Source organism: Panthera pardus, unplaced genomic scaffold (genome assembly GCF_024362965.1).
Source record: "Panthera pardus isolate Hobbes unplaced genomic scaffold, ASM2436296v1 HiC_scaffold_12, whole genome shotgun sequence".
Taxonomy (NCBI): domain Eukaryota; kingdom Metazoa; phylum Chordata; class Mammalia; order Carnivora; family Felidae; genus Panthera; species Panthera pardus.
The window spans coordinates 51,342,274-51,367,135 of record NW_026526677.1 but is presented as its reverse complement, the minus strand read 5'-3'; the positions used below and the strand labels follow the sequence as shown (position 1 = coordinate 51,367,135).

Genomic DNA, 24,862 nt, shown 5'->3' with positions numbered 1-24,862 from the left:
GCTAATTTCCCAAGTGAAAAATATATCCCTCATTGTTGTAGTTGTACTTATTTAGTTATAATAATATAGAGTATTTTTCTTAAATTTCGCAGCTTTGTATTTCTTCTTTGTAAGTAGTCTGTTCATGTCTTTGGCCCATTATTTCTTGGACTGAACAATTTTCATAGTGTTTTATATGTAATGTTAATGTAATAAGGTATTTTTTAATGTTTATTTATTTTGAGAGAGAGAGAGCACCTGAACAGAGGAGAGGAAGAGAGAGTGAATTCCAGGCAGGCTCCGCACTGCCTGATGCAGCTCAATCCCACGAACCATGAGATGATGACCTGAGCCAAAATCAAGAGTCTGACGTTCAACTGACTGAACCACCCGGATGTCCCTGTGATAAAGTATTTTAACTTTTGTTTGACATAATGTCTCCTTCAAATATTTTCCTCAGTTTATAGTTTATCTTTTAATCTTATTCATGATATTATTTTCTCACAGAAGTCTTTCAGTTTATGTTGTAAACTTCACGTTTTCCTAGACAGCTCTTGTGTCAGTCTGATCCTATCTAGATATCACAAGAATTTTAATTTATTTTTCCTGTTTTTTTAATTGTTTTACTTTTCGTATTTTTCTCTTTAGTTAAAATAGAACAATCCTTAGTGTATGAAATGCTAAGGCTTTATTTCTCAACCAAGAAAAATTTGTTGTTTTTTAAGAGGTCAAATTGAGTTTGATGCCTGAAAGCTGTTTCTCATCTTTCAAGCGTATGTTATAATTAAAGATGGAGTATTTTGAACAGTTAGTGGTGCAATTTTATGCATGATAACAGTGCTAACAGTATACACAGTCATTTTGTAACAGTATGTGTAGAGCCATTTAGTAAAGTCCACATGAAGTCTAATATCTTCATATCAGAATTAGCCAAGAAGGCTTTAACACTGTCATAGTTATCTATAAATAAGTGGCACTGTGAAGAAGAGTTTTGGAAGAAAATGAAGCGGATTTAAATTACAACCACCTAATAAGAATTACAATATTCTATTTAATATTAATTAGAACAACTTGGATAGCAAAAGCCTAGAAATATCCAATTTGCTTTATTTATTTATTTATTTTAAAATATTTATTTATTTTTGAGAGAGAGAGAAAGAGAGAGAGAGAGTGTGTGTGAGTGGGGGAGGGGCAGAGAGAGGGAGACAGAATCTGAAGCAGGCTCAAGGCTCTGAGCTGTCAGCATAGAGCCCAAGGACGCCAGAGTTTCAATTTGTGAACCGCAAGATCATGGCCTGAGCCGAAGTTGGAGGGTTAATTAACCCACTGAGCCACCCAGGCGCCCCTCCAATTTGGTTTTAAACTAAGCCTTAAATGATACTCTTCTATAGGACTTGATGTCACAAACCGACAGTTTGTTCTTTTTATTTGTACCAACAGGTAAACAGACATAAATCTCATGGGAGAGGAAAACCAAACCTCTGTGGCTGAGTTTGTTTTCTTTGGCCTTTCACAGGACTTGAAGACCCAAATCCTGCTATTTACTCTTTTTCTCATCATTTATCTTTTGACTGTATTTGGAAACCTGCTCATCATCATTCTCATCTTCATGGATTCTCGACTTCACACTCCCATGTACTTTTTTCTTAGAAACCTCTCTTTCGCAGATCTCTGTTTCTCTACTAGCATTGCCCCCCAAGTGTTGGTCCACTTCCTTGTAAAGAGGAAAACTATTTCTTTTTTTGGATGTATGACACAGATAATTGTCTCCCTTCTGGTTGGGTGTACAGAGTGCGCACTGCTGGCGGTGATGTCTTATGACCGGTATGTGGCCGTCTGCAAGCCCCTGCACTACTCTACTATCATGACCCACCAGGTGTGTCTCCAGTTGGCCATAGGATCCTGGGCCAGTGGGGCACTAGTGTCTCTGGTGGATACCACCTTTACTTTCCAACTACCCTATCAAGGACAGAATATTATTAATCACTACTTTTGTGAACCTCCTGCCCTCCTGAAGCTGGCTTCAGCAGATACTTATAGCACAGAAATGGCCATCTTTGCAATGGGCGTGGTCATCCTCTTAGCTCCTATCTGCCTGATCCTTGTCTCCTACTGGAATATTATCTCCACTGTGATCCAGATGCAGTCTGGGGAGGGGAGGCTCAAGGCTTTCTCTACCTGTGGCTCCCATCTCATTGTTGTCGTCCTCTTCTATGGGTCAGGAATATTCAACTACATGCGGCCAAACTCCAAGACCGCAAAAGAGCGGGATAAAATGGTATCTGTGTTCTATACAGTGGTGACGCCAATGTTGAACCCCATAATTTATAGCCTGAGAAACAAGGATGTCAAAGGGGCTCTTAGGAAACTAGCTGGAAGAAAGTCCTTTTTTCAGAGGCAGTGATCTCTGGGTTTGACTTTTAGAACTATGGTAACATCCTTAAAAAAGGTGCAGGCTTTTGGTAGGCAGTTATGAATTAGATCATTTCAAGAAGCATAAAAGTGAAGGACATGTTCCAAAATCCATGAATACTCCATGCTAAACTAGAACACAGAGGAGAAATAAAATGATAAAAAGTTAGGTTTTCTTGATTATGAAACACATCAAGTACTATTTTGGAGTTTGTGTTTGTGGTTAATTCAGCTAATATGGATGTTTTAAGCATGGTCACAATTGAATCTAAGAGGTTTAAACTGGATTATTTGAAGTAACATCTAATATGAGTTGCATACATGACACTAACATCGAAGACATTTCAGATTTAGATGTCCCAGTCATATAAATCTCCAGGAATAGGCTCTGATAGAAACAACCAATATATTTGGAAGAGTCTTTAATACTGGGATCATTCATGGCTCAACATTTCAGCTTGTAAAATGGTACCAAAAGCAAAATACTTCCTAGTTCATGATGTTTTCTCTTGAAAGCTCAAAAAAAATGAGTTTTTTAATCTCATCATCCCAAATTTCATATTAACATAGACTATCAGAGTAAAAAGGGAATTTCACAGTCATTAATTCCAAACATAGGCCTGAGACTTAAACCAGTTTATAATGTTTCTATTGAGTAATTGTCCAGCATTTGCCGAAACAAGAATATATATCTCCCTACTCTCTTGGATTATTCTCTTTCATTTATACAGCTACCCTTGAACTAGATTGTGCCAACCCTCACATATTTGAAAATCTGCATGTAACTTTTTGACTCCCCCAAAACTTAACTTCTAATAGCCCACTATTGACTGGAAGTCTTACTAATAACATAAACAGTCAATCAACACATATTTTCTATGTTATATTTATTACATACTCTATTCTTACAATAAAGTAAGCTAGAGAAAAGAAAATATTAAGAAGAGCATAAGAGAAAATACCTTTACATCACTGTACTGTATTGAAAAAACTCCATATATAAGTGGACCCATGCAATTCAAACCTGTGTTGTTCAAGGGTCAGTTATAGATAGTTCTTAGCTATTACAAAGATCTTCCTTATGGTAAGTCAAAATCAATTTTCCTTTATGTTGAACCCACTTTCCTTAGTTTTAGTCCTAGAACAACTTTCATTATACTATACCACAATTCACTGAAGTCAGTTTCTATACTTGCCCAAATTCAATCCTCACAGCCAAACACCCAGTTGTTTCTTTAAATTTCCTTCATGTAATGTGCTTTGGCACCCTCTAACCATTCTGGTCAGCCTCTTTTGAAAGGGCCCTATTTACCCAATGAATATTTCTTCCAAAAGCAAAAGAGAAATTAGAATTTGAGGAATTGGAGTTTACTAATCCTAGGCTGACCCCTTCATAGGCTTAGATGCCTATAACCACATCTGACTGTGTCTCAACTTCTCTACAATGGTCAATTCTGGGGTCTACTTCAGGTTTCATAAACCCTTAGTCCAAACAATCTGGCTGACAGCCCTTTGCATATTTTTCCCCAACTTTTAGCCAATCACATGTCTAGAGGGGATTCCATGATAACCATTCTACAGTTACCATGGATATGAGTCAAGAACTACTGACTCTTCAGTAGAAGACCTCCCCAGTGAAGTAATAAAATCTAGTAGCTATATTTCTTATTTCTTTCATTCATGCATCCATGCATTCATTTTAAAATAACTTATTGAGCTCTTATTTTATCATATCCAACTCTGATTGTATCCAATACATCCAGAACAATGACTGACACATAATGTGTTTTAATACACATTTTTGCATTTGTTACTATTCTTTTAAAATTACTGGAGGTGCACTACAATAGACAAACACCAATCTGGGTGTGAGGATCAGAGGAAACTCATTCAAACAGAATGTGCTAGTTGAAGTGATATAGACAAGGACAAAACACTAGTATGTGAAGTTGGTGACTTGGCTGCCTGTGATGATCTAAATGAAATCTATTTCAGTAACAGGAGGAAAAGTAAGACAATGTGAACAGAATATATGAACACTAATTTGGAGAAGTCTCACCATGGGGAAGAAGGAAGAAATAGGGGTGGCTGAGAAAGTGGGATTGTGAGATTTTTACTTTATTTTAGATTCCTAAGTCACTTCCCCCTTTTCCTTGAAGACTTTAAGCTCTGGATCACTGTCACTTTCCCAAGACACTACTCCTGTTATAGATCTTAGTTATCTAATTTTCACATAAAATCAAATATTCAAATATCTGTATTCTCAGAATTCCCTGATCTTCATTCCTCCAATGATCTCAGCCATTCGCTGCATGGTCATATCTTTAATATTGCCATTACCAATACTTTCCATTCCCACTCCAAATTCTGAAACCACAGACTCCTGAGCAAAATAAAATGGTTACTGTTTTAAGGCACTAAGTTTTGAGATGGTTTGTTACACAGGAATGGATAACTCAAATGCTGAGAGAATTATGCTCCCATTCATTCCATCAAAATAGATGCCAGTGGGAATTTTTCACATTACTAATAGAAGTTTATCTCTCTCTCTCTCTCTCAAAATGAACAAACCAACAAAAAATATGATATATCTCCTGCTATAGTGAGAGGGAATAAATTGTCAGAATGCTTCTAAAGAAAAAAATTTAGTGCATACACCCCAAAATAATAATAAAGATAATATATGATTAGGGTTCTTAGTTGTAAGTAATAGAGACTATGTGTGATTTAAGCTAAAAGGAAAAATACTGAAACAATGGTAATTCTGGTCCTGCAGCCAGAACTACAGGCCAAAATCCTGTCACAGAATGGGTGTCATGGGAACATCACTGCCGTTTAGCACTAGATGGCGCACTTTACTCTGCCAACACCATCAGCCCAGGCCCTGCAGAGGAAGCTGCTGATTCGCTGAGGCTGGAAATTGGGAGTTGGTGCTTCCTCTGCCACTGACAGAAAAAGAAAAAAGAAGTTATCTGCTGACAAGCACTACATCAGTCAGGTGATCAAGGTTAACAGCAATGTGATAAGTCACGTTGATATATATATACCCTTGAGATGATGTGATGGAAATAGCGCTTTATCTTTGTGATTGTCCTTCCCTAAACCCATAACTTCAGTCTAATCATGAGAAAAACATCAGACAAATTCTAATACATGAGCTTCCTATAAAATATATGACCAGTAGTCCTCAAAACTGTGAAGGTCATCAAAAACAAGTCTGAGAAACTGTCACAGCCAAGGAAGCCTTAAGGAGACATGACAACTAAATGTAATGTGGCATCCTGGATGAGATCCTGAATCAGAAAAAGGATATGAGGGGAAAGAAAAGAACAACAAAGAAAATCCAAATGAAGTATGAATTTTTGTTAATAAGATATCAGTGTTGATTTTCTTAATTTTAACAAAGATACCACAATAATAATGGAAGATAAGTGGGTATATAGGAACTAAGGGTACTTCTCAGTTTTTCTGCAAGTCTAAAACTGATCTGAAAAGTAAAGTCTATTTCTAAAAAAAGAAAAGAAATGGTTTGCTGTCCTTGCTTTTTCATGTCACTAGCTCTTAATTCAGTCTAGACTGAGTGTATCTAATTGATTGAGTCCAAGTTACATGCTATACAATAGCTGCAATTAAGGCAAAGAAAGTGAATTTCAGGTGTATTCAGCTTCTGTGGAGGCAGATAGGTTGTTACTAGCCCATGATTCACAGAAGGCCATAAATATGGAAAAGGTACTCAAATGATCAGAAGCCAAAAATTGACAAATATCCATTACCCATGGCCTATGAAACCAAATCACCCCCACTAATGTCTTGACAACCTATACATTCCAAACTGACCAGTATAACTCATAATGTACATAACACAACATTATGAGAATATGTAGAATACAGAATGTTGAGTGAAGAACACAGAAGAGTTGAGTGAGCTTAGAATAGGGAATGCTTCTGTTGGGCATTAAGACAGTCCTCATCTGATTGTGTTTAAATTTTTTTTTTTAATGTGTATTCATTTTTGAGAGGGCATGAGTGGGGGAGGGACAGAGAGAGAGGAAGACACAGAATCTGAAGCAGGATCCAGGCTTCGAGCTGTCAGCACAGAGCCTGACGAGGGGCCTGAACCCACGAACTGTGAGATCATGACCTGAGCTGAAGTCAGGCGCTTAACCGACTGAGGCACCCAGGCACCCCTGATTGTGTTTACTAATGTGTTCCCTACTGCTAGTACAATGTCTGTACTAGTCACATATTCTCAATAAAAATTTGCTGAATGAATGTGTGGCCTAGGAAAAGTGTTGATTTAAGTTTTCTCTGTATGCTGAATTAGGTTCTAATTCAGAAGACCTAGATTTCATGATGCTAGAAGGAAATGGAGTCTGTAGCAGACAACTGTATGAATCTTAAGGATCAAGTCCCAGTTAGTTTTACCTTCACAATAAAAGTCATATATTGCAAGAACAATCATAAGATTGTTCCATTAAAAAATATCTGGACCTGGGGCACCTGGGTGGCTCAGTCAGTTAAGCAACCAACTCTTGATTTTGGCTCAGGTCATGATCTCACTGTTGGTGGGCTTGAGCCGTGTCAGACTCTGCACTGGCAATGCAGAGCCTGCTTGGGATTCTCTCTCCCTCTCCATCTCTACCCCTCCCCCTTCCCCCCCCCCCCCCGTCTCTCTCTCTCTCTCAAAATAAATAAACTTTAAAAAATAAACTAAAAAAACCTTTAGTGAGGTGACTGCAACCTGAAAATTACCCTATTCAATTAGAGAGCAATGTCAGTGTTTCCGTGGACCTCTGAAGGTAAGTGGCCAGAAACCTCATATCTGTGAAGGTATGAGAGGAGAAAGGCTGGTCCTTCTCCTTCCTACTTTGTGCTTTTTCCATTTCTCTGCTCTTTAATCAGCTATAGATTATATTCGAGCCTATTTACTGGCAACACTTACAAGTTAAAATTTTGGTTTTGCCTAGCTAATTTAATGTGACTTTCATAAAGGTCAGCCTCATTGCAAACAATTCATAGCACACACCATACCCCCAATCTTGGAAAATGTCATTCCACAATTCTGTCAAAACTTACTAATGGCTCTCTAAGTATTGAAACATTGAGTGAATAGCAGTGATGCAAATATGAAGTGATCTGAGCTTGGAGCTTAGCTTTGCCAGATTTTAGTTTCAACAGATTGGGGAATGATAATATCTACCTTATAGTGCCGTGGTGATGAGTGAGATGATATTTATAATTTGCTTATGATAGTAGTGAGCACAGAGGAGGTTGGCAAAAAAAATATCTAATTCCCCTTTTGTTTTATTTTGGTCAATTCGTGCTCTAGATGTAAAGCTCCTTTTCTGGGAGGCTCTCCCTGATTTACTATTTTGAGTTCTTCCTTTGGGGCTCAATCCTGGGCCCTTTCATTTTAGTATTTTCTCCTTTTTGTTCTTTCTACAATGTCATCCTCACTCATAGTATCAACTATCATCTACCCAGAATTGACACAAATTTTACACCACTGGCCCCAGACACCTCTAAGGTCTCCAGACTCCTCGATCCGTATGCCTATCTGACATTGCTTCTTGGATGTCACAAAGTATCTCAAACTCAACTCAGCCAAAACTGAACTCATGATCTTCCACGACACTTTTTACTTGGTTGCAAAACAGAATGAATGAATGAGTGAATCAATAAAATCAGTGACAATCATGTTATATACAAATTGGTATCCTTTCGAAATTCTGTCACATTTTTTGGTTCCACTCAAGTGGGGTGGGGGGGGGGGGCACGGAAAAGGTGAGGAAGATTTTGGACACTTTTCCGGGATGGGATGGGATGGGATGGGGGAAGCAAAGAATGTTTGAGATGCCGTTCTCCCTGCGCCTTACCCTCGCCTCCACCCTACCGGAAGCCCGCATCCATTCGTTCGTGGCCCTGGGGTTGGACGAAAGTCTACGGAGGGGGCGGGGCTGAGGAAGGGGGAGGGACTGGGAGAAGCCCCCAGTCTACTCTGCAGACTGAGGCCGCAGGGGCCGCTGGGGGCTCCTCCCAGGGCCTGTGCGCGTGCGTGCGCCCGAGGCTCGCCTTGGCCTTTAGGAGACCCAGAGGGGCGGCGGCGTTGGCGTTTAATAGGCGGGTGTAGTCACGGCTTCTTAGTTCCGGCGTGATTACCCACGCCGCCTCTTTCCGCCCGCGAGGCCAGAGACCTCCGTGGCTCCTGTCGGAACTGGCGCTTGGGTGTGAGTGAACAGAGTGCCGGCTGGGAGCTGTGCCCGCAGGTATCGCCGGGGTCAGCGGGCGACGAGGACGCGGGTGCGCGGAATTGGGAATCCCGCTGGAGGGCGTCGGCTTGTGCGCAGTTAAGAGGATTCCGGCGCCGCGCCCCGCAGTCTCTGCGGGACCACCTGGAGGGGTCACCAGTGGCGGGGAAGGCGCGGGCTGCGGAAGGAAATCGGTGCGTGGGAGAGCAGTCCTGAGCAGCGTTTAGTGCAACCCTCACTTCCACTCTGTAACGGGGGCAATCTGCAGGCACTTGACCTGGGGAAAGTATCTTCATTAGTGGGTTCGGGAATGACTGGTATTGATTCCTCGTGGAAATACCAAGTGTGACTGGATCCATCAGCTGGAAAAGAAAATAGGGAAACCTTCATTGCCACTTGCCTTCTTTCCCAGTCATTCCTTGTTACTCCTCCAAACAGTTAAACTTCAAGGCGTCTTTCAAATTTCAGACGCTTCATTTGCAAACTGCTTTCTGCTCCTTTACCTGCGCTAATCTCCAAGGCTGTTTTCAACTCAAGCTTCTGCTCTACCTATTAGGTTTAAAACAACCCTCTTCACCGACAGATGCTACCTTGCCCACATAATTGGCCCCTGTTCCATTTTTCCTCAATGCTATAAAATCCTTTGAACCTGTGTCACCTGCTTGTTTAACGCCCCAGATTCCTGTCACCTGCGCCTTATTGAACCCTCCCTTCCAGTGGTAGTGGCTCACAGTTAACGCTTCATTCTGACTGCCACCATCATCCTGAAAGACGTCTGTTAGTACTAGAGCTTAAACTTCAGTTCTTGACTTTGTTTATTCCCGTGTTCATCGCTTACAGACCACTTAAGCTTCTCGCAGTCACAGTCGTACCTTGGACGTTCTGTCACCCAAACTGTTCCCTTTTTGAAATCTTAAATGCAAGCATGTCGTCCTGAACATCTCTGTCCTTCCAGCTCTATAATTATTGGTACCGAGTAATTTATTAATTTATATACTTAACCTATAAATTCCCAGTATATTTTGTTGCTTTTTCTCACTTTGAGTTGAATGTTTATCTCATTATTATTTAATTACATATGTAAGTCTTTGACATTGCCTAACAGTGGAGCTTGAACCGTGCTCTATAGATTTTGATGTCCATTGTTTTTGTCTTTTGAGGTGTATTTTAGAAACAAAGTTTAAATTTCGAATTAGTTGAGAATGTTTTTTGTGTCAAATTGTAGTTTTCATTCTGATGATAAATGTAGTCTGTTCACTGGTAGATACTTTTTATTTATTGAGTTTTTTTGTAGCCTCATACATAGTAGCTTTTGTAAACATTTTCATAAGTGCTTGAATAGAAACTACATTACATCACACTAAGCACATTTTTCATATCTACTATATTATTACTTAATTTTAGTTTGTTAAGGATTAAGGATTTAGTTTACCTGTTAAGGATATAGCTTATTTGCTAAGGATTTATTTGTTGTGTCCTTGTTGATTTCATCTTTTGTTTTCTGAGGATTTTGCCATAAACATATTCCAGTTACATTATTTGGTACATTTAATAAGTCGTATTTCATTATAAGTTATACCTTCATTTAAAGTTTCCTTTTTGTCTACTTTAATATACTTGTGCTTTTTTTTTTTTTTTTTTAAGTTTTTAATTATTTATTTTGAGAGAGAGTGAGAGGACACACACAGGAGTGCTCCATGGAGGGGCAGAGAGGGAGAGAGACAGAAAATCCCAAGCAGGCCCCACACCATGGGTGTGGTCCCCGATGCAGGGCTTGAACTCACGAACTGTGAGATCATGATCTGAGCTGGAACCGAGTCAGAGGCTTAACCAACTGAGCCATCCAGGTGCCCTGTGGGCTTTTTAATTCATTTTATCCCTGTGTATTGTTTACATTTGCTTGTTAGGTTTTTAATCCCTTTATTTGTACCTTTGCAGTTCTTTTGTTTTCCATGTCTCTTGAGCGTTTATATAGTGAAAATTTTTACCCAGTACATTTACCATTATAGTGGATATCCTTGTTATTCTTTCCACCTTTAATTTTTTAATTTTTGTGCTTCCTTGGTGTTTCGTTTTATTTTTTAACATTTTGCCTGTGAACTGCTCACCTCCCTCACCTCCAACCCTCACCCCTGCTTTCTCCCTTTATGTTAATTAAAAAAGTATCTGGGCATATAGTTTAGTCTTTTGCTGGGACTCCGTGATACCTCTTAAGCACTTTGAAACTTTCTTTTGTTTTTTAATGAACCTGTGCTTTCCTTAAGCTTTAGAGAAGGTTTGTGTTGGGTCTCAAATATTCTTCCTTCAGTTGATCCACTTTGCCCTGTGTCTGGCAGACATGTAAAGGGGTACTAAGGAGCATATAAACGGTGTCAGTACATCTCTACCAGATGGAGAGTGGAGGGGGTTCTGGGTGGCTCAGTCAGTTAAGCGTTCGACTTCGGCTCAGGTCACGATCTCAGTTTGTGAGTTCAAGCCCCACATCGGGCTCTGCTGACAGCTCAGAGCCTGGAGCCTGCTTTGTATTCTGTGTCTCATTCTCTCTCTGCCCCTCCCCCACTTGTGCTCTGTCTCTCAAAAATAAATAAAAATGTAAAAAAAAATTTTTTACAAGATGGGGAGTGGAGAGAAACATAGTTTTAAGAAACAATGTAGAAAAGGCCACAACTTAGAATGTACTATGAGGTAACCACAGTGGAGGTGGAAACTGCCTATTTGTTTCATAAGCAGTTCCAACAGAGTGTGGGAGTGAGAATCAAATAGAACATAGGAATCAAGTGTAACATCTATTTCAGTCATCTCCCTAACTTCCCATTTCCCTTCCCACTTATATAAAGAGGCAGTTCAGCTTCAGTGCCTTCCTCCCACAAAAAGTTCTTTCCTAAATAAATTGAATAAACCATCTGAGGAGAACCAAGGCTTTTAATGTGGGTGTTGACTTTTCAAAGTAAAACCTTACTTAACTGAATTTGAGAATATAGTACAGAGAGTTCCCATACACCCCATACCCATTTACCCTATTAGTAACAAATTAATATGGTACATTTGTTACAGTCAGTGAAATATGTATATTAACTGAAGTCCATACTTTATTCATACTTCTTTAATTTTTACCTAATGTCCTTCTTCTGATCAGGATCCCATCTGGGATGCCACAGTACATTTAGTTATCATATCTCCTGAGGCTCCTCTTGGCTGGGATAGTTTCTGAGACTTGTTTTTAATGACCTTTACAGATTTGAGGAGTACTGGTCAGGTATTTTATAGGAAGACCATCTATTAGAATTTGTCTGTTAGAATCCTTCTCATGATTAGACTGGTGTTATGGGTTTAGAGAAGGAAAATCAGAGACAAAGTGCTATTTCTACCACACCATCTCAAAGGTACATACTGTCAACATGACCTGTCATTATTGGTGTTAACTTTGATCACTTGTTGAGGTATATATTTTAGGTTTCTCCATTATAAATTTACTCTTTTTCCTTTTTCCTGTATATACTTTTTTGTGAGAAATTCACTATGCAGAGTCCAAACTCCAGGGATAGAGAGTTCTGTACCTCCTAGAGGGCTGAATAGCTACACAAATTATTTGGACTCTTCTGTATGGGAGATTTGTCTATTCTACCCCATTTATTTATTGAGTCAGTCATCTGTATTAATATAGCCTATGGGCATTAATTTTATAGTTAGATTGTTTATTACTAATATTGTTCCAGCTTTGGCCATGGGGAGCTCTTTCGCTTGGCTCCGGTGTGCTTTTGATGTGCCCCAGTAAATGTGTTTTTGTTTTTGAGCTTTTGTTTAGTTTTTAGTACTTCAAGATGCTCCACCTCTTCTTGTATATTTTTTTCTCCAGTTTTAAAATCAGCCATTTTTCTGTGGAGCCCTGGTTCCTTTTATTGAAGTATGGTATTAGAAACTGAGACCTGGGAGCTAAGTGTTATTGTTGGTCCTGGGATGTCCTTGCTTCTAGGCCAACTCAGCTGACAGAGCTAGGAAATATATGCATGCATACTAATCCCTGTATATACAAATATCTATAAATATTTCTGTATGTAACCACCTTTATAGTAAGCTACACAGAAGTTCATACTGATATCTCCAACTCTAATTCATTACCACTTGAGCCATTCTAGCTTCTTTCCTTTGATTATCTGAAAACTCCTACTCAAACATTAAGAAAGCTGCTTCTCACAATCTGCAGTGCATGTACTTATTGTTCAATTCCGATATACATGCATAATGTATCAGAATTGTTAATGTATATCTCCATAGGAAAGAACTTTATCAACTAGAGTACAGTGCTATTGTATATTTTCTTTTGCCTTCAGTCTTACAGATTCCACTCATTTCCATATTTGTTTTTTTTTTCTTCAGAAAGTCAGTACGTGTTCTAAAATGTTTTCTTGCCTTGACTTTTTTGAGCATTGTGCATTTTTCCTTCTGCACTCTCTTTTCATAGGCCTCTCTATATTGTTCTTTTGCTCCATATACTAATCTTTATTTGAATGTTGAATAATCTTTCAGGTAGACATTGCCAATAGATGAGGTCAGGAAATACTTTTGTGAACTAACTTTTGGCCAGTCTGTAAGATCTGCTAACAAGCAGATGTACACACGTATATATGAAAATCTACTGAGTGTAGATTGTTGTGTTTTGTTTTGTTTTTTAAGTGGTTATTATATGGTTGCAATAAGACACATGGAGGGGCGCCTGCGTGGCTCAGTCGGTTGAGTGTGCAACTTCAGCTCAGGTCATGATCTTGTGGTTCATGAGTTCAAGCCCCACATTGGGCTGGCAGCTGGCTGCTGTCAGCATGGAGTCCGCTTTGGATCCTCTGTCCTCTCTCTGCTCCTCCTGGGGTTGCGTGTGTGCGCGCACTCTCTTTCTCTAAATATTTTTTTAAAAAACACAATGGAAAGTATTGAAAATTGATATTTTGCCCATTGCTTCAGGCTTTTTTAAATTTAACCTTTGGCCCCTTATACCCATTTCTCCCACCTACCACCCTTCTCCTCTGGCAACTACCAATTTTGTTTTTTGTTGTTGTTTTTAAGGTTACACACATAAGAGAGATCATACGGTATTTTGTCTGACTTTATTTCACTTAGCATATTGCCCTCAAGGTACATCCATTTGTTTCAAATGGTAAGATTTTAATTCTTTTTATGGCTGAATAACATTCCTATATGTATATTCACACACATGCACATGCATGCACACAATTTCATTATCCATTGATCTGTTGATGGACACTTAGGTTATTTTCATGTCTTGGCTATTGTAAACAGTACTGCAATGAATATGAGGGTGCATATATCTTTCCCAGTTAGTGTTTTCATTTTTATTCAATAAATATCCAGAAATGGAATTGCTGGATCATACAATAGTTCTATTTTAATTTTTTAAGGAATGTCCATACTGTCTTCCACAGTGGATTCACCGATTGACACTGCCACCAACAATGTACAAGGGTTTCCTTTTCTTCACATCCTCACTAACACTTGGTATGTCTTCTCTTTTTGGAAATAATCCTTCAAAATGTGTGGGGTGATACTTCAGTGTGCTTTTGATTTGCATTTACCTGATGATTAATGCTGCTGAGCATTTTTCATGTATCTGCTGGCCATCTGTATGTCTTCTTTGGAAAAATGTTCAAATGTCTTCTCTGGAAAAATATTCAAATCTTCTGCCTATTTTCAAGTCTAATTTTCTTTTGTTATAAAGTTGTATGAATTCCTGATATACTTTGAATATTAATCTCTTAGCAGATAAATGATTTGCAATGTCTGCAAATCAGTCGATGTGATACATCACATTGAGAAAATGAATGATAAAAATCATATGATCATTTCAGTGGATGCAGAAAAAGCATTTGACAAAATTCAACATCCATTTATGATAAAAACTCTCAACAAAATGGGTATCGAGTATTTATTATCTTCCAAGAAGTGGATGAGAGTTCTTTTAATCACTGTAATTCAGTCAGATAGATATTATTATATCCATGTTACAATTGAGAAAATTCAGGTTTTGGTTAACTAATTTGCTTAATTTCATACATGTAGTTACTAGTACAGCTGCTATTTAACCTCCTGTCAGTATGACTCCAAAGTATGTACTCTTTGTCACTATGTATTTTCTATAGCAGGGATTTCTTTACCTTGGAATTAGTGACCTTTTAGGCTGGATAGTTCTTTGTTATTGAGCACCATCTTACGCATTGTAGGATGTTTAGCAGGATCCCTGGGCTTCTCTGACCCGATGCCAGTAAGAGCCCCCAGTTGTGATAACCAAAACTGTCTCCAGAATTGTCAGATTTCCCCTGGTACCAAATTGCCCCTGAAAACCACTGGCTTAGAGGTATATAGTAAAAAATGAACCCTGACATGGAGGAGGGCACTTGTTGGGATGAGCACTGGGTGTTGTATGGAAACCAATTTGACAATAAATTATATTAAAAAAAAAAAATGAACCCTGAAAGTTCAATTGCTTTCAGACTGGGAGAATTGTAAATCAGGTAGAAAGCTGTATCTGAACTTCCCTGAATGTGATGATTCTCCTAATGGGGGAAGTTCTTTGGGGAACCCTGAGTGCTGTGCTCAGAGTTGTTAAAAAAGACTCTGGCTCTTGTGGGAAGGCTTTAAGTCAATGTGCTTTCTGCACAACCTATGTAGATCTCTTGACTTGAGCTATACTCTGTGAGGACTCCCACTGAAGAACAATGCCAGTTACTCAGCTAGCAAGCTGTGTTTTCTGTCCAGAGACCTTCTGAACAACTAGTGCCAAATATGGCCCATGGTAGTCATGTGAGTCTAAATGCTTAGCTGAGCCTATTACTTCCCTGGTGGGCATTGCAGACTGGCCGATAACGAGTCCTAACAAATGAAAACTTCTAATCATTTTAGTCTGGGAATGCACTCTTTTTTTAATTGAAGTAAAATTGGCCTACAATGTTGTATTAGTTTCAGGTAGATAACTATTGATTCCACAGTTCCATATAGTACTTAAAATGCTCACTACAATAAGTGTAGACACTGTTTGTCACCATACGTTATTACAATATTATTGCCTATATTCCCTGTGCTGTACTTTCCATCTCCGTGACTTATTTATTTCAAAATGGAAGTTTGTACTTCCTAATCCCCTTTATTTTGCTGATCCCCACCACCCCCCCACCACCCACCTCCACTCTGGCAACCACCAGTTCTCTATATTGAAGAGTCTGTTTGATTTGTTTATTTGTTCATTTGTTTTGGTTTTTAGATTCCACATATAAGTGAAGTCATGAGGAATTCATTTTTGTTTGACTTATTTCACTTAGCATAATACCCTCTAGATCCATCCATGTTGTTGCAAATAGCAAAATCACCTCCTTTTATGGCTAAGTAATATTCCATTTATATATATGTGTATGTGTATATACATATATATACACATACACACGTATGTACACACACACACTACATCTTCTTTATCCATTCATCTCTGGATGGACACTTGGGTTGCTTCCATATCTTGGGTATTGTAAATAATTCGGTAAACATACGGGTGCATATATCTTTTCAAATTAATGTTTTCATTTTCTTTGGCTAAATACCCAGTAGTGAAATTACTGGATCATATGGTATTTCTATTTTTAATTTTTTGAGGAAACTTCTTACTGTTTTCCACAGTGATTGCACCAATTGACATTCCCACCAACAATGCGTAAGGTTCCCTTTTCTCTACATTCATACCAACACTTGTTATTTCTTGTTTTTTTGATATTAGCCATTTTCTGACAGGTGTGAAATGATACCCCCTTGTGGTTTTAATTTGCATTTCCTGATGAGCATCTTTTCATGTACCTGTTGGCCATCTGTGTATCTTTTCTGGGAAAATGTCTGTTTAGGTTCTCTGCCTATTTTTTAATTGAATTATTTGTGTGTTTGTGTGTATATGTGTATGTTGAATTGTATAATTTCTTTATATATTTTGGATATTAACCCTTTATCAGTGATGTCATTTTCAAATATGTTCTCTCATTCAGTAGGTTGCTTTTTTATTTTGTTGATGGTTTCCTTTACTGTACAAAAGCTTTTTTATTTTGTTATAGTCCCAGTAGCTTATTTTTGTTTTTGTTTCTCTTGCCTAAGGAGACATATTCATAAACACATTGCTAAGGCTGATGTCCAAAAGATTAACTACCTATGTTTCTTTTGGGAGTTTTATGGCTTCAGGTCTCATATTTAGATCTTTAATCCATGTTGAGTTTATTTTTTTATATGATGTAAGAAAGTTGTCCAGTTTCATTCTTTTGCATGTAGCTGTCCAGTTTTCCAACACCATTTATTGAAAAGACTATCCTTTCCCCATTGTGTATTCTTGCCTGCTTTCTCATAGGTGAATTGAACATAGAGGTGTAGATTTGTTCCTTGGCTCTCTATCCATTGATCTGTGTGTCTGTTTTTTGTATCATTGGAATGTACTTTTTGATTTACCCCCAACAATGAATGACTCCTATTTATTCTCCTTTTTTTTAAATTAATTAATTTTTTTTTGAAAGATTGAGAGAGAGCAGGAGTGGGGGAGGGGCAGAGAGAAGGAGACACAGAATCTGAAGTAGGCTCCAGGGTTTGAGCTGTCAGCACGGAGCCTGATGTGGGGCTCGAACCCACAAACCATGAGATCATGACCTGAGCCGAAGTCGGACTCTTAACCAACTGAGCCACCCAGGCACCGCTATTCTCTTATTTTTTAAAATAATTATTTCTTAAGTTCTAGTGGTGTGTTCTGTTCTACTCATTGTATATAACCTTACTGATATTTATTGAGAATTTAGAAAGAGATTTTTTAGGCTTTTCTAGTATAAAGCCTTAATAACCTAAATATCCTTCTGAATATTTGTTTTGCTTAATTTTAAAGCAAAAATGTGTTGTCACCTGATACAGGAGAAACCTAATTGCAATTAAATTGTGAGGTTTTTTTTTTTTTAAAGGACTATTTCATTTATCACTTTTTGTGTGATGTCTGTGTTTATTTTCTTTTTGGTGGGTGATTGGGAAGGGACAGCATATTTTCTCGTTATAAGAAAGAAACAAGAATGGAAGTATAATCCATAATATTTATCTTATTGGACAATTTTAAGAATATTACTTGTATTTTATCTTTTGGCAATATGCTAAAACATGTTCGTTAAATATAGGTCATATTGGTATCTTTTTTTCATTTCCTCAGGTACCAGAATGTTGGCTTTGTATCTGAAGCTCCTGGAACTTTTCTCTTATTGAGATAGAACTTGGTTCAAATCACATTACATATATATAGTACACATGTGCTTCACCCAAGTATTATTAGAATCCTCCAGTAAAACAAATTGGAACTATAGTGGGAGTTCTGTCTGGGAAGATGCAGCCTCTGAACAAGTTGATGGCTATCTCAAAACCTCAAAGCCTGACTCTACATGAACAAAGTGAGGCCCTGAAAGCACATGTGTCTTGGCAGCAGGAATCCATCCCAGTCATGGAAACATGTGACTCTGAGGCCTCTCGTCAAAAGTTCAGACATTTCCAGTATTTGGATGTGTCTGGGCCTCATGAAGCCCTGTGCCAACTCTGGAAGCTCTGTCTTCAGTGGCTGAAACCAGAAGTTCATACAAAGCAACAGATCCTAGAGCTGTTGGTGCTGGAACAATTTCTGACAATTCTCCCTGAAGACATTAGGACTTGGGTGAATTTACAACATCCAAAGAACAGCAAGGAAGTGGTGACCCTCATAGAGGATGTGATTGGAATGCTTAAAGATGAAGGTAAGAATGTAAAGAGTTGGTGGTAGAATAGTTGACCCTTATTTGGAATCTAAAAAAGAAAAAGGAAAATTAGCTCATAGATAAAGAGAACAGATTGGTGGTTGCCAGAGGTGGGGTATGGGCCAAGTGGGTGGAGGGTCACAAGGTATAAAATATAACTCCCAAGTACAAAATAAATAAGTCATGGGGATATAATGTACAGCATAGTGACTATAGTTGGTGATACTGTATTGCATATTTGGAAGTTGTTAAGAGATTAGATCTTAAGAGTTCTCATTATAAGAAAAAAAATTTATATATGGTGACTGATGTTAACTTGACTTCTTATGATCATTTTGCAATATATATAATTGAATCATGATGTTGTATACCTGAAGCTAATACAGTTGACCCTTGAACAACATGGGTTTGAACTGTGTGGGTCCAATTATACATGAATTATTTTTTAATAAATACAGACAGGATTGTAAATGTATTTTTTCTTATGATTTTTTGAACATTTTTTTCTCTAGCTTACTTTATTATAGGAATACAGAATGTAATACATTCATAAAATATGCGTTACAGTGCTGATTGTTATGGCTCTGTCAGTGGTAAGCTGTTAGTAGTTAAAATTTGGGAGAATTAAAAGTTATACACAGATTTCCAACTGCTCAGGAGGTTGGTGCCCTGTGTTGTTCAAGGGTCAACTGTATGACATTATGTGTCAATTATACCTCAATTAAAAAGAAAAAAAAAAATGAACCTTAAAAAGAAAAGTAATGGAGTCTTTCCATTTGAAAAGAAATTCCTTTTTTCTGAAGCTAGAGGGTATCAAGGGCCAGATCATGAAGGACTTTATCAGGAGGCATGGATTTTATTCTGTGGGAAATAGAAAGCTTTCTAGCCTGCTTACCTGGCTTTTAGAGAATGAGATCTCACAGATTGGGTAGGGAAATCGATTTGATTTGCCTTTTAAAATATTTTGATATCCAGGCGCCTGGGTGGCTCGGTTGTTTAAGCATCCAGCTCTTGATTTCGGCTCAGGTTATGATCTCACTGTTTGTGGGATCAAGCTTGGCGTCAGGCTTCACATTGAGAGTATGGAGCCTGCTTGGAATTTCCTCTCTCTCTCTCTCTCAAAATAAATAAACTTAAAAATTTTGATATCAGTATTGAGGGAGTGGTTGGCAGACTATGGCCCAAAGGCCAATATTTTTGGAGGTAGTTTTTTTGGAACACAGCCACGCCCACTTATTTACATTTTGGCCACAGTTGTTTTCATACTATGACCAGGGTTGATTAGGTATAGCAGAGAAACTATTGCCTGCAAAACCCAAAATATTTGCTATCTGGATCTTTAAACAAGATGTTGATAAACTTTTTCTGTAAAGGACAGGAGGGCTCTGAAAACTGGAAAATCTGTTAAGATAGATGAAGTGTTAAAGAATGAGGGAGCATTGAGGGGCACATGGGTGGCTCAGTTGGTTAAGCGTCCGACTCCGGCTCAGGTCATGACCTCATGGTTCGTGAGTTCGAGCCCCTTATCAGGCTCTGTGCTGACAGCTCGGGGCCTGGATCCTGCTTCAGATTCTGTGTCTCCCTCACTCTCTGCCCCTCCCTCACTCACGCTCTTTCTCTCTCAAAAATAAATAAACATTAAAAAAAAAAAAAAAAGAAAAGAATGAGGGAGCATTGGGAAAACAGGAGTTTGAACCTAAAGGAATTATGGGCTGAATATAAGGGGTGAATGAGATAAGATTTGATGTAAATGTCCGTGCTCAGCCTTACATGAATGGAGCATAAGTAGCAGATTTTATGGGAGGGGATTTATACAGTAATTATGTGGCATGTTGAATTTGAGGTCTCTATGGGCCATACACAATGAATAAACTAACACATAGTTAACAGTGTGGCTTTGGTGTTCAGAAAGAGAAGATTTGGAAACTTACAGGTATGAATTGAAGTAGGAGAAATACATTTCCTTGGGGAACATCAATATTTAAGAGTTACCATAGATCTAACTACCCATTACAGGAAATACAAAGGAGAGGGGAACATTTTAAATTATAGCATGGGAATGCCATTAGTAAAATCTAAACTCTGAGAAACTACAAGGCAATCTAGTTTCTAGAACAAAATAATTTTAAGGGAGAAGTAGGGGTATGGAAGAGGGATTTAGAAATTAAAAGAAATGTAAAAGATGTATAACCAGTCATATGAATGTGTGGACCTTATAAGTCATGAGGTAATTGATTAGATATTTGATAAAGAATTATTGAGTGGGGACAGTGATGATGTCATTATTGTTGGTATCCAGTAGTCCTTATTTGAAAAAGAAATAATGGATTAAACAGAAGAAGAAAAGCCAGGTAAGCAGGCTAGAAAACAGTAATCTAGGACATCAGAGAACCAGGAAATATTAGTATCTTGAGCTAAGAAAGGAGAAATCTTCAGGAAGTGAGTGTTAATAATGGTGCAGCAAAAAAGTCCTATTAAGATGAGTTTTGAGGGGCACGTGGGTGGCTCAGTCAGTTGAGCGTCTGACTTCGGCTCAGATCATGATCTCACAGCTCGTGAGTTTGAGCCCCCCGTCAGGCTCTGTGCTGACAGCTCAGAGCCTGGAGCCTACTTTATATTCTGGGTCTCTCTCCTTCTCTGCCCCTCTGCCACTCATGCTGTCTCTCTCTGTCCCTCAAAAATAAAAATAAACATTAAAAAAAAATTTTTAAGTGAGTGTTGAAAGTAATTTACTGAAATTGTTGATTATGAAGTTATTGTTAAGCTTTAGAACAGTTTCAGAGAAGGAGTTGAGGTGGTACTTATTTGTAGTTAGTTTTATTAGTTTTCTACTACTGCCATAACAAACGACTACCAACTTAGTGACTTAAAACAATGCGAATGTATTATCCTACAGGTCTATAGATGAGTCGTCTAATAACATGGGTCTCCCTGGGCTAAAATCAAGGCATTGGTAGGACTGCATTCCTTTCTGGGCCTCATGATTTTCTACCCCCATCTTGAAAGCTGTCAGTGGAGAGTCATGTCCCTTTTTTTATTTTTATTTTTTTTAAATATTTATTTTTGAGACAGAGTGTGCATAAGCAAAGGAGGGTCAGAGAGAAAGGGAGGCAGAGAATCCAAAGCAGGCTTCACACTGTCAGCACAAAGCCCAACACAGGGCTCGAACGCACGAACCGCAAAACCATGACCCGGGCTGAAGTCAGACGCTCAACGGACGGAGCCACTCAGGCTCCCCTGAGCCATGTCCTTTCCAACTGCCTTCTCTTACCCTCCATTCTGTTGTCACAGTACATACTCTGCAATCTGTTATTCTCCCTATCACATGCCCCCCCCCCACCCCCACCAAAAAAAAAAAAAAAAAGAATGGATGGATAAAGTATGAATGTCAAAATGACTATAGGCAATTCTTTCTTTTTAAATCTTTTTTAATGTTCATTTATTTTTGAGAGAGAGAGAGAGACAGAGCATGAGTGTGGAAGGGGCAGAGAGAGACAGAGACACAGAATCCAAAGCAGGCTCAAGGATTTCAGCACAGAGTCCAGCTTAGAGCTTGAACTCACAAACCACAAGATCGTGACCTGAGCCGGTCAATTGCTCAACCAACTGAGCCACCCAGGTGCCCCTAGAAAATTCTTGAAGTTTAATTGAGAAGGAAAGGAGAGGTTGCTGGGTAATAGAGGACTGAGAAAGGTTTTTAGTTTCTGTCTTGGCTCTCTGAAGAACCCACCCAATTGCCCTTATTTTATTGCCCTTATTTTATCTGACTCAGAACTGTCCCGGGGCTGAGGTGGCCACCTAGGGGTCATTTGTCAAAGCATTTAATGGGAAAGCTGGGGTATGAGATGCTTTGGGGAATAAAGGATTTGAAAAGTTTCTGTGTATCCCTAGAGATTTAGAAGGCTGGGCACATGTTCAGAAACACCTGATATGGCCTTAACTCTCACCTCTGACTGGCCTTCAGGCTTTGCATAAGCAGGAACTAAAGGTGAAGGTAAAGTTGAAAAAAATTATCTGGCTAAGTGGTGAAGGCATGCCTCAACACATGCAGCACATCTGCAAAGACTAGGAAATGGGTTTTTGTTTGGTTTGGTTTGGTTCCAGGTATTTAAGGAAATCTATGTGGAATCACTAGCTGACCACTAAGCTAAGGGAACAGACTTAAGTGGGCACACACAACAAAGAATATAGACTTTACAAATCAGTTCAAAAAAAGTAATTAAGTGAGCAAGAACTGCAACAATCAGGCCCTCAAATATATGAAGCAAAAACTGACAGAAAGGAAGGGAGAAAGAGATCAAGAATACTAGTTGGAGACTTTAGCACCCCACTTTCGTTAGTGGATAGAACAACTAGAAAAAAGATAAAAAAGGAAATAGAAGACTTGAACAATGCTATAAACTAAAGTAGCACTCTACCCAATAGTGGCAGTATGTACATTCTTCTCAAGTCCACATGGAACATTCTCCAAGATAGAACACATGTTAGGCCAAAACAAGTCACAATTAATAGAAACATTTAAATCCTACAAAGTATCTTTTCTGACCACAGTAGGATGGAATTAGAAATCCGTAACAGAAGGATATCTGGAAAATTCACAAGTATGTAGAAATTAAAATAAGAAAGATTAAAAAGAGATAAATGAACTAGAGAACAGAAAAACAATAGAACCAATGAAACCATAAGTGGGTCATTTGAAAAGAATAGCAAAATTGACAAAGGCTTAGCTACACAAGAAAAGTATGAAGAATGAGATAACTAAAATCAGGAATAAAAGTAGGCACATCTCTACTGACCTTGCATAAATCAAAAGGATTATAAGAGAATACTATGAACAATTATATACCAAAAAATTAATTTAGATTAAGTAGAAAAATTCCAAAAACACACAAACTGCTAAAACTGATTCAAGAAGAAATAGAAAATCTGAACTCCTCTTTAACAACAGAAAAGATAGAATCAGTAATCAAAAAAATTTCAACAAAGAAAACACAAGGACTAGATGGCTTCACTGGTGAATTCTATCAAAAATTTAAGGAATTAACACCAATCTTTCTCACACTTAAAAAAAATTTTTTTTTAATGTTTGTTTATTTTTGAGACAGAGACTGAGTGCAAGTGGGGGCGGGGCAGAGAGAGAGAGACAGAGAGAGGGAGGGAGGGAGGGAGGGAGGGAGAGAGAGAGAGAGAGAGAGAGAGAGAGAGAGAGAGAGAGAGAATCTGAAGCAGGCTCCAGGCTCTGACCTGTCAGCACAGAACCCGTTTCTCACACTTTTTAAAAAAATAGGGGAGGAAGGAATACTTCCTACCTTATTCTATGATGAGTTTAACTTGATGCCAAAGACAGACAAAGCTATCACAAAACTAGCAAAGCAAACCCAGCATCATATTAAGAAGACTATACACCATGACCAAGTGTTATTTATCCCAGGAATATAGGATAGTTCAACATGTGAAAATCAACACTATACACCATACAGAATTAAGGGGAAGCAATTGCACTATTAAGTATTTATCCAAAGGATATAAAAATGCTGATTCGAAGGTGCACATGCAGCCCAATGTTTATAGCAGCACAATCAGCAATAGACAAATGGAAAGAGCCCAAATGTCCATGGTCTGATGAATGGCTAAAGAAGAGGTGGTATATGTATTGTGTGTATATATTTATATACATATATACTTATACATTACTTCTATAAATACATACATACACACACACACCTATATACACAATACAGTATTACTCGGCTATCAAAAAGAATGAAATCTTGCCATTTGCAACAATGTGAATGGAAATAGAGTGTATTGTGCTAAGTGAAATAAGAGAAAGACAAATACCATATAATGTCACTCATGTGGAATTTAAGAAACAAAACAGATGAACATAAGGGAAGGGGAGGAAAACAAGGTAAAAACAGAAGGAGGCAAACCATAAGAGATCTTAACTATAGAGAACAAACTGAGAGCTGCTGGAGGGGCAGTGGGTGGAGGGATGGGCTAAATGGGTGATGGGCATTAAGGAGGGCACTTGTGATGAGCACTGGGTGTTATATGTAACTGATGAATCTTTAAATTCTGAAACAAAAAAACCACAATAGAATTAAGAGGAAAACTCACTAGATCATCTCGACACAGAAAAAGCATTTGACAAAATCCAATGCCTTTTCATGATAAAAGTATTCAACAGACTCGGAATAGAAGGGAATTCTTCTACCTGATAAAGGACATCTGTGGAAAACTACAGCAAACATCACACTTAATGGTTAAAGACTTAAAGCTTTGCCCTGGGATAAGGAACAAGACAAGGATGCCCACCCTTGCCAGTTCTTTTCAACATTATACTGGAGGTACTAGCCAGTGCAACTAAACCAGAAAAAGGAATAAAAGGCATCCTAATTGGAAAAGAAGTAAAACTATCTTTACTGTCAG

At 38.3% G+C, this 24,862-nt stretch overlaps 2 protein-coding genes across 3 annotated transcripts in view; both read left to right on the top strand.

The window, feature by feature from the left end:
- The first annotated feature begins 1,438 nt into the window (after positions 1–1,438).
- On the top strand, positions 1,439–2,611 carry LOC109271335 (olfactory receptor 2D3). Its single transcript, XM_019456663.2, has one exon. The coding sequence runs from the start codon at positions 1,439–1,441 to the stop codon at positions 2,381–2,383; it is 945 nt and encodes a 314-aa protein (XP_019312208.2). The 3' UTR covers positions 2,384–2,611.
- Positions 2,612–8,349: 5,738 nt separating this feature from the next.
- The window catches only part of ZNF215 (zinc finger protein 215), a 30,055-nt gene continuing 13,542 nt past the window's right edge, over positions 8,350–24,862 (top strand). For both annotated transcript variants that reach the window (XM_019456161.2, XM_019456162.2), the window contains exons 1-2: positions 8,350–8,657; positions 17,860–18,430. In XM_019456161.2, the coding sequence (XP_019311706.2) occupies positions 18,031–18,430 (400 nt within the window). In that variant the 5' untranslated portion in view covers positions 8,350–8,657; positions 17,860–18,030. The remainder of the gene's footprint in view (positions 8,658–17,859; positions 18,431–24,862) is intronic.

Coding starts and splice junctions, on each gene's coding strand:
- LOC109271335 (XM_019456663.2), top strand. CDS start 1,439: ATGGGAGAGGAAAACCAAACCTCTGTGGCTGAGTTTGTTTTCTTTGGC.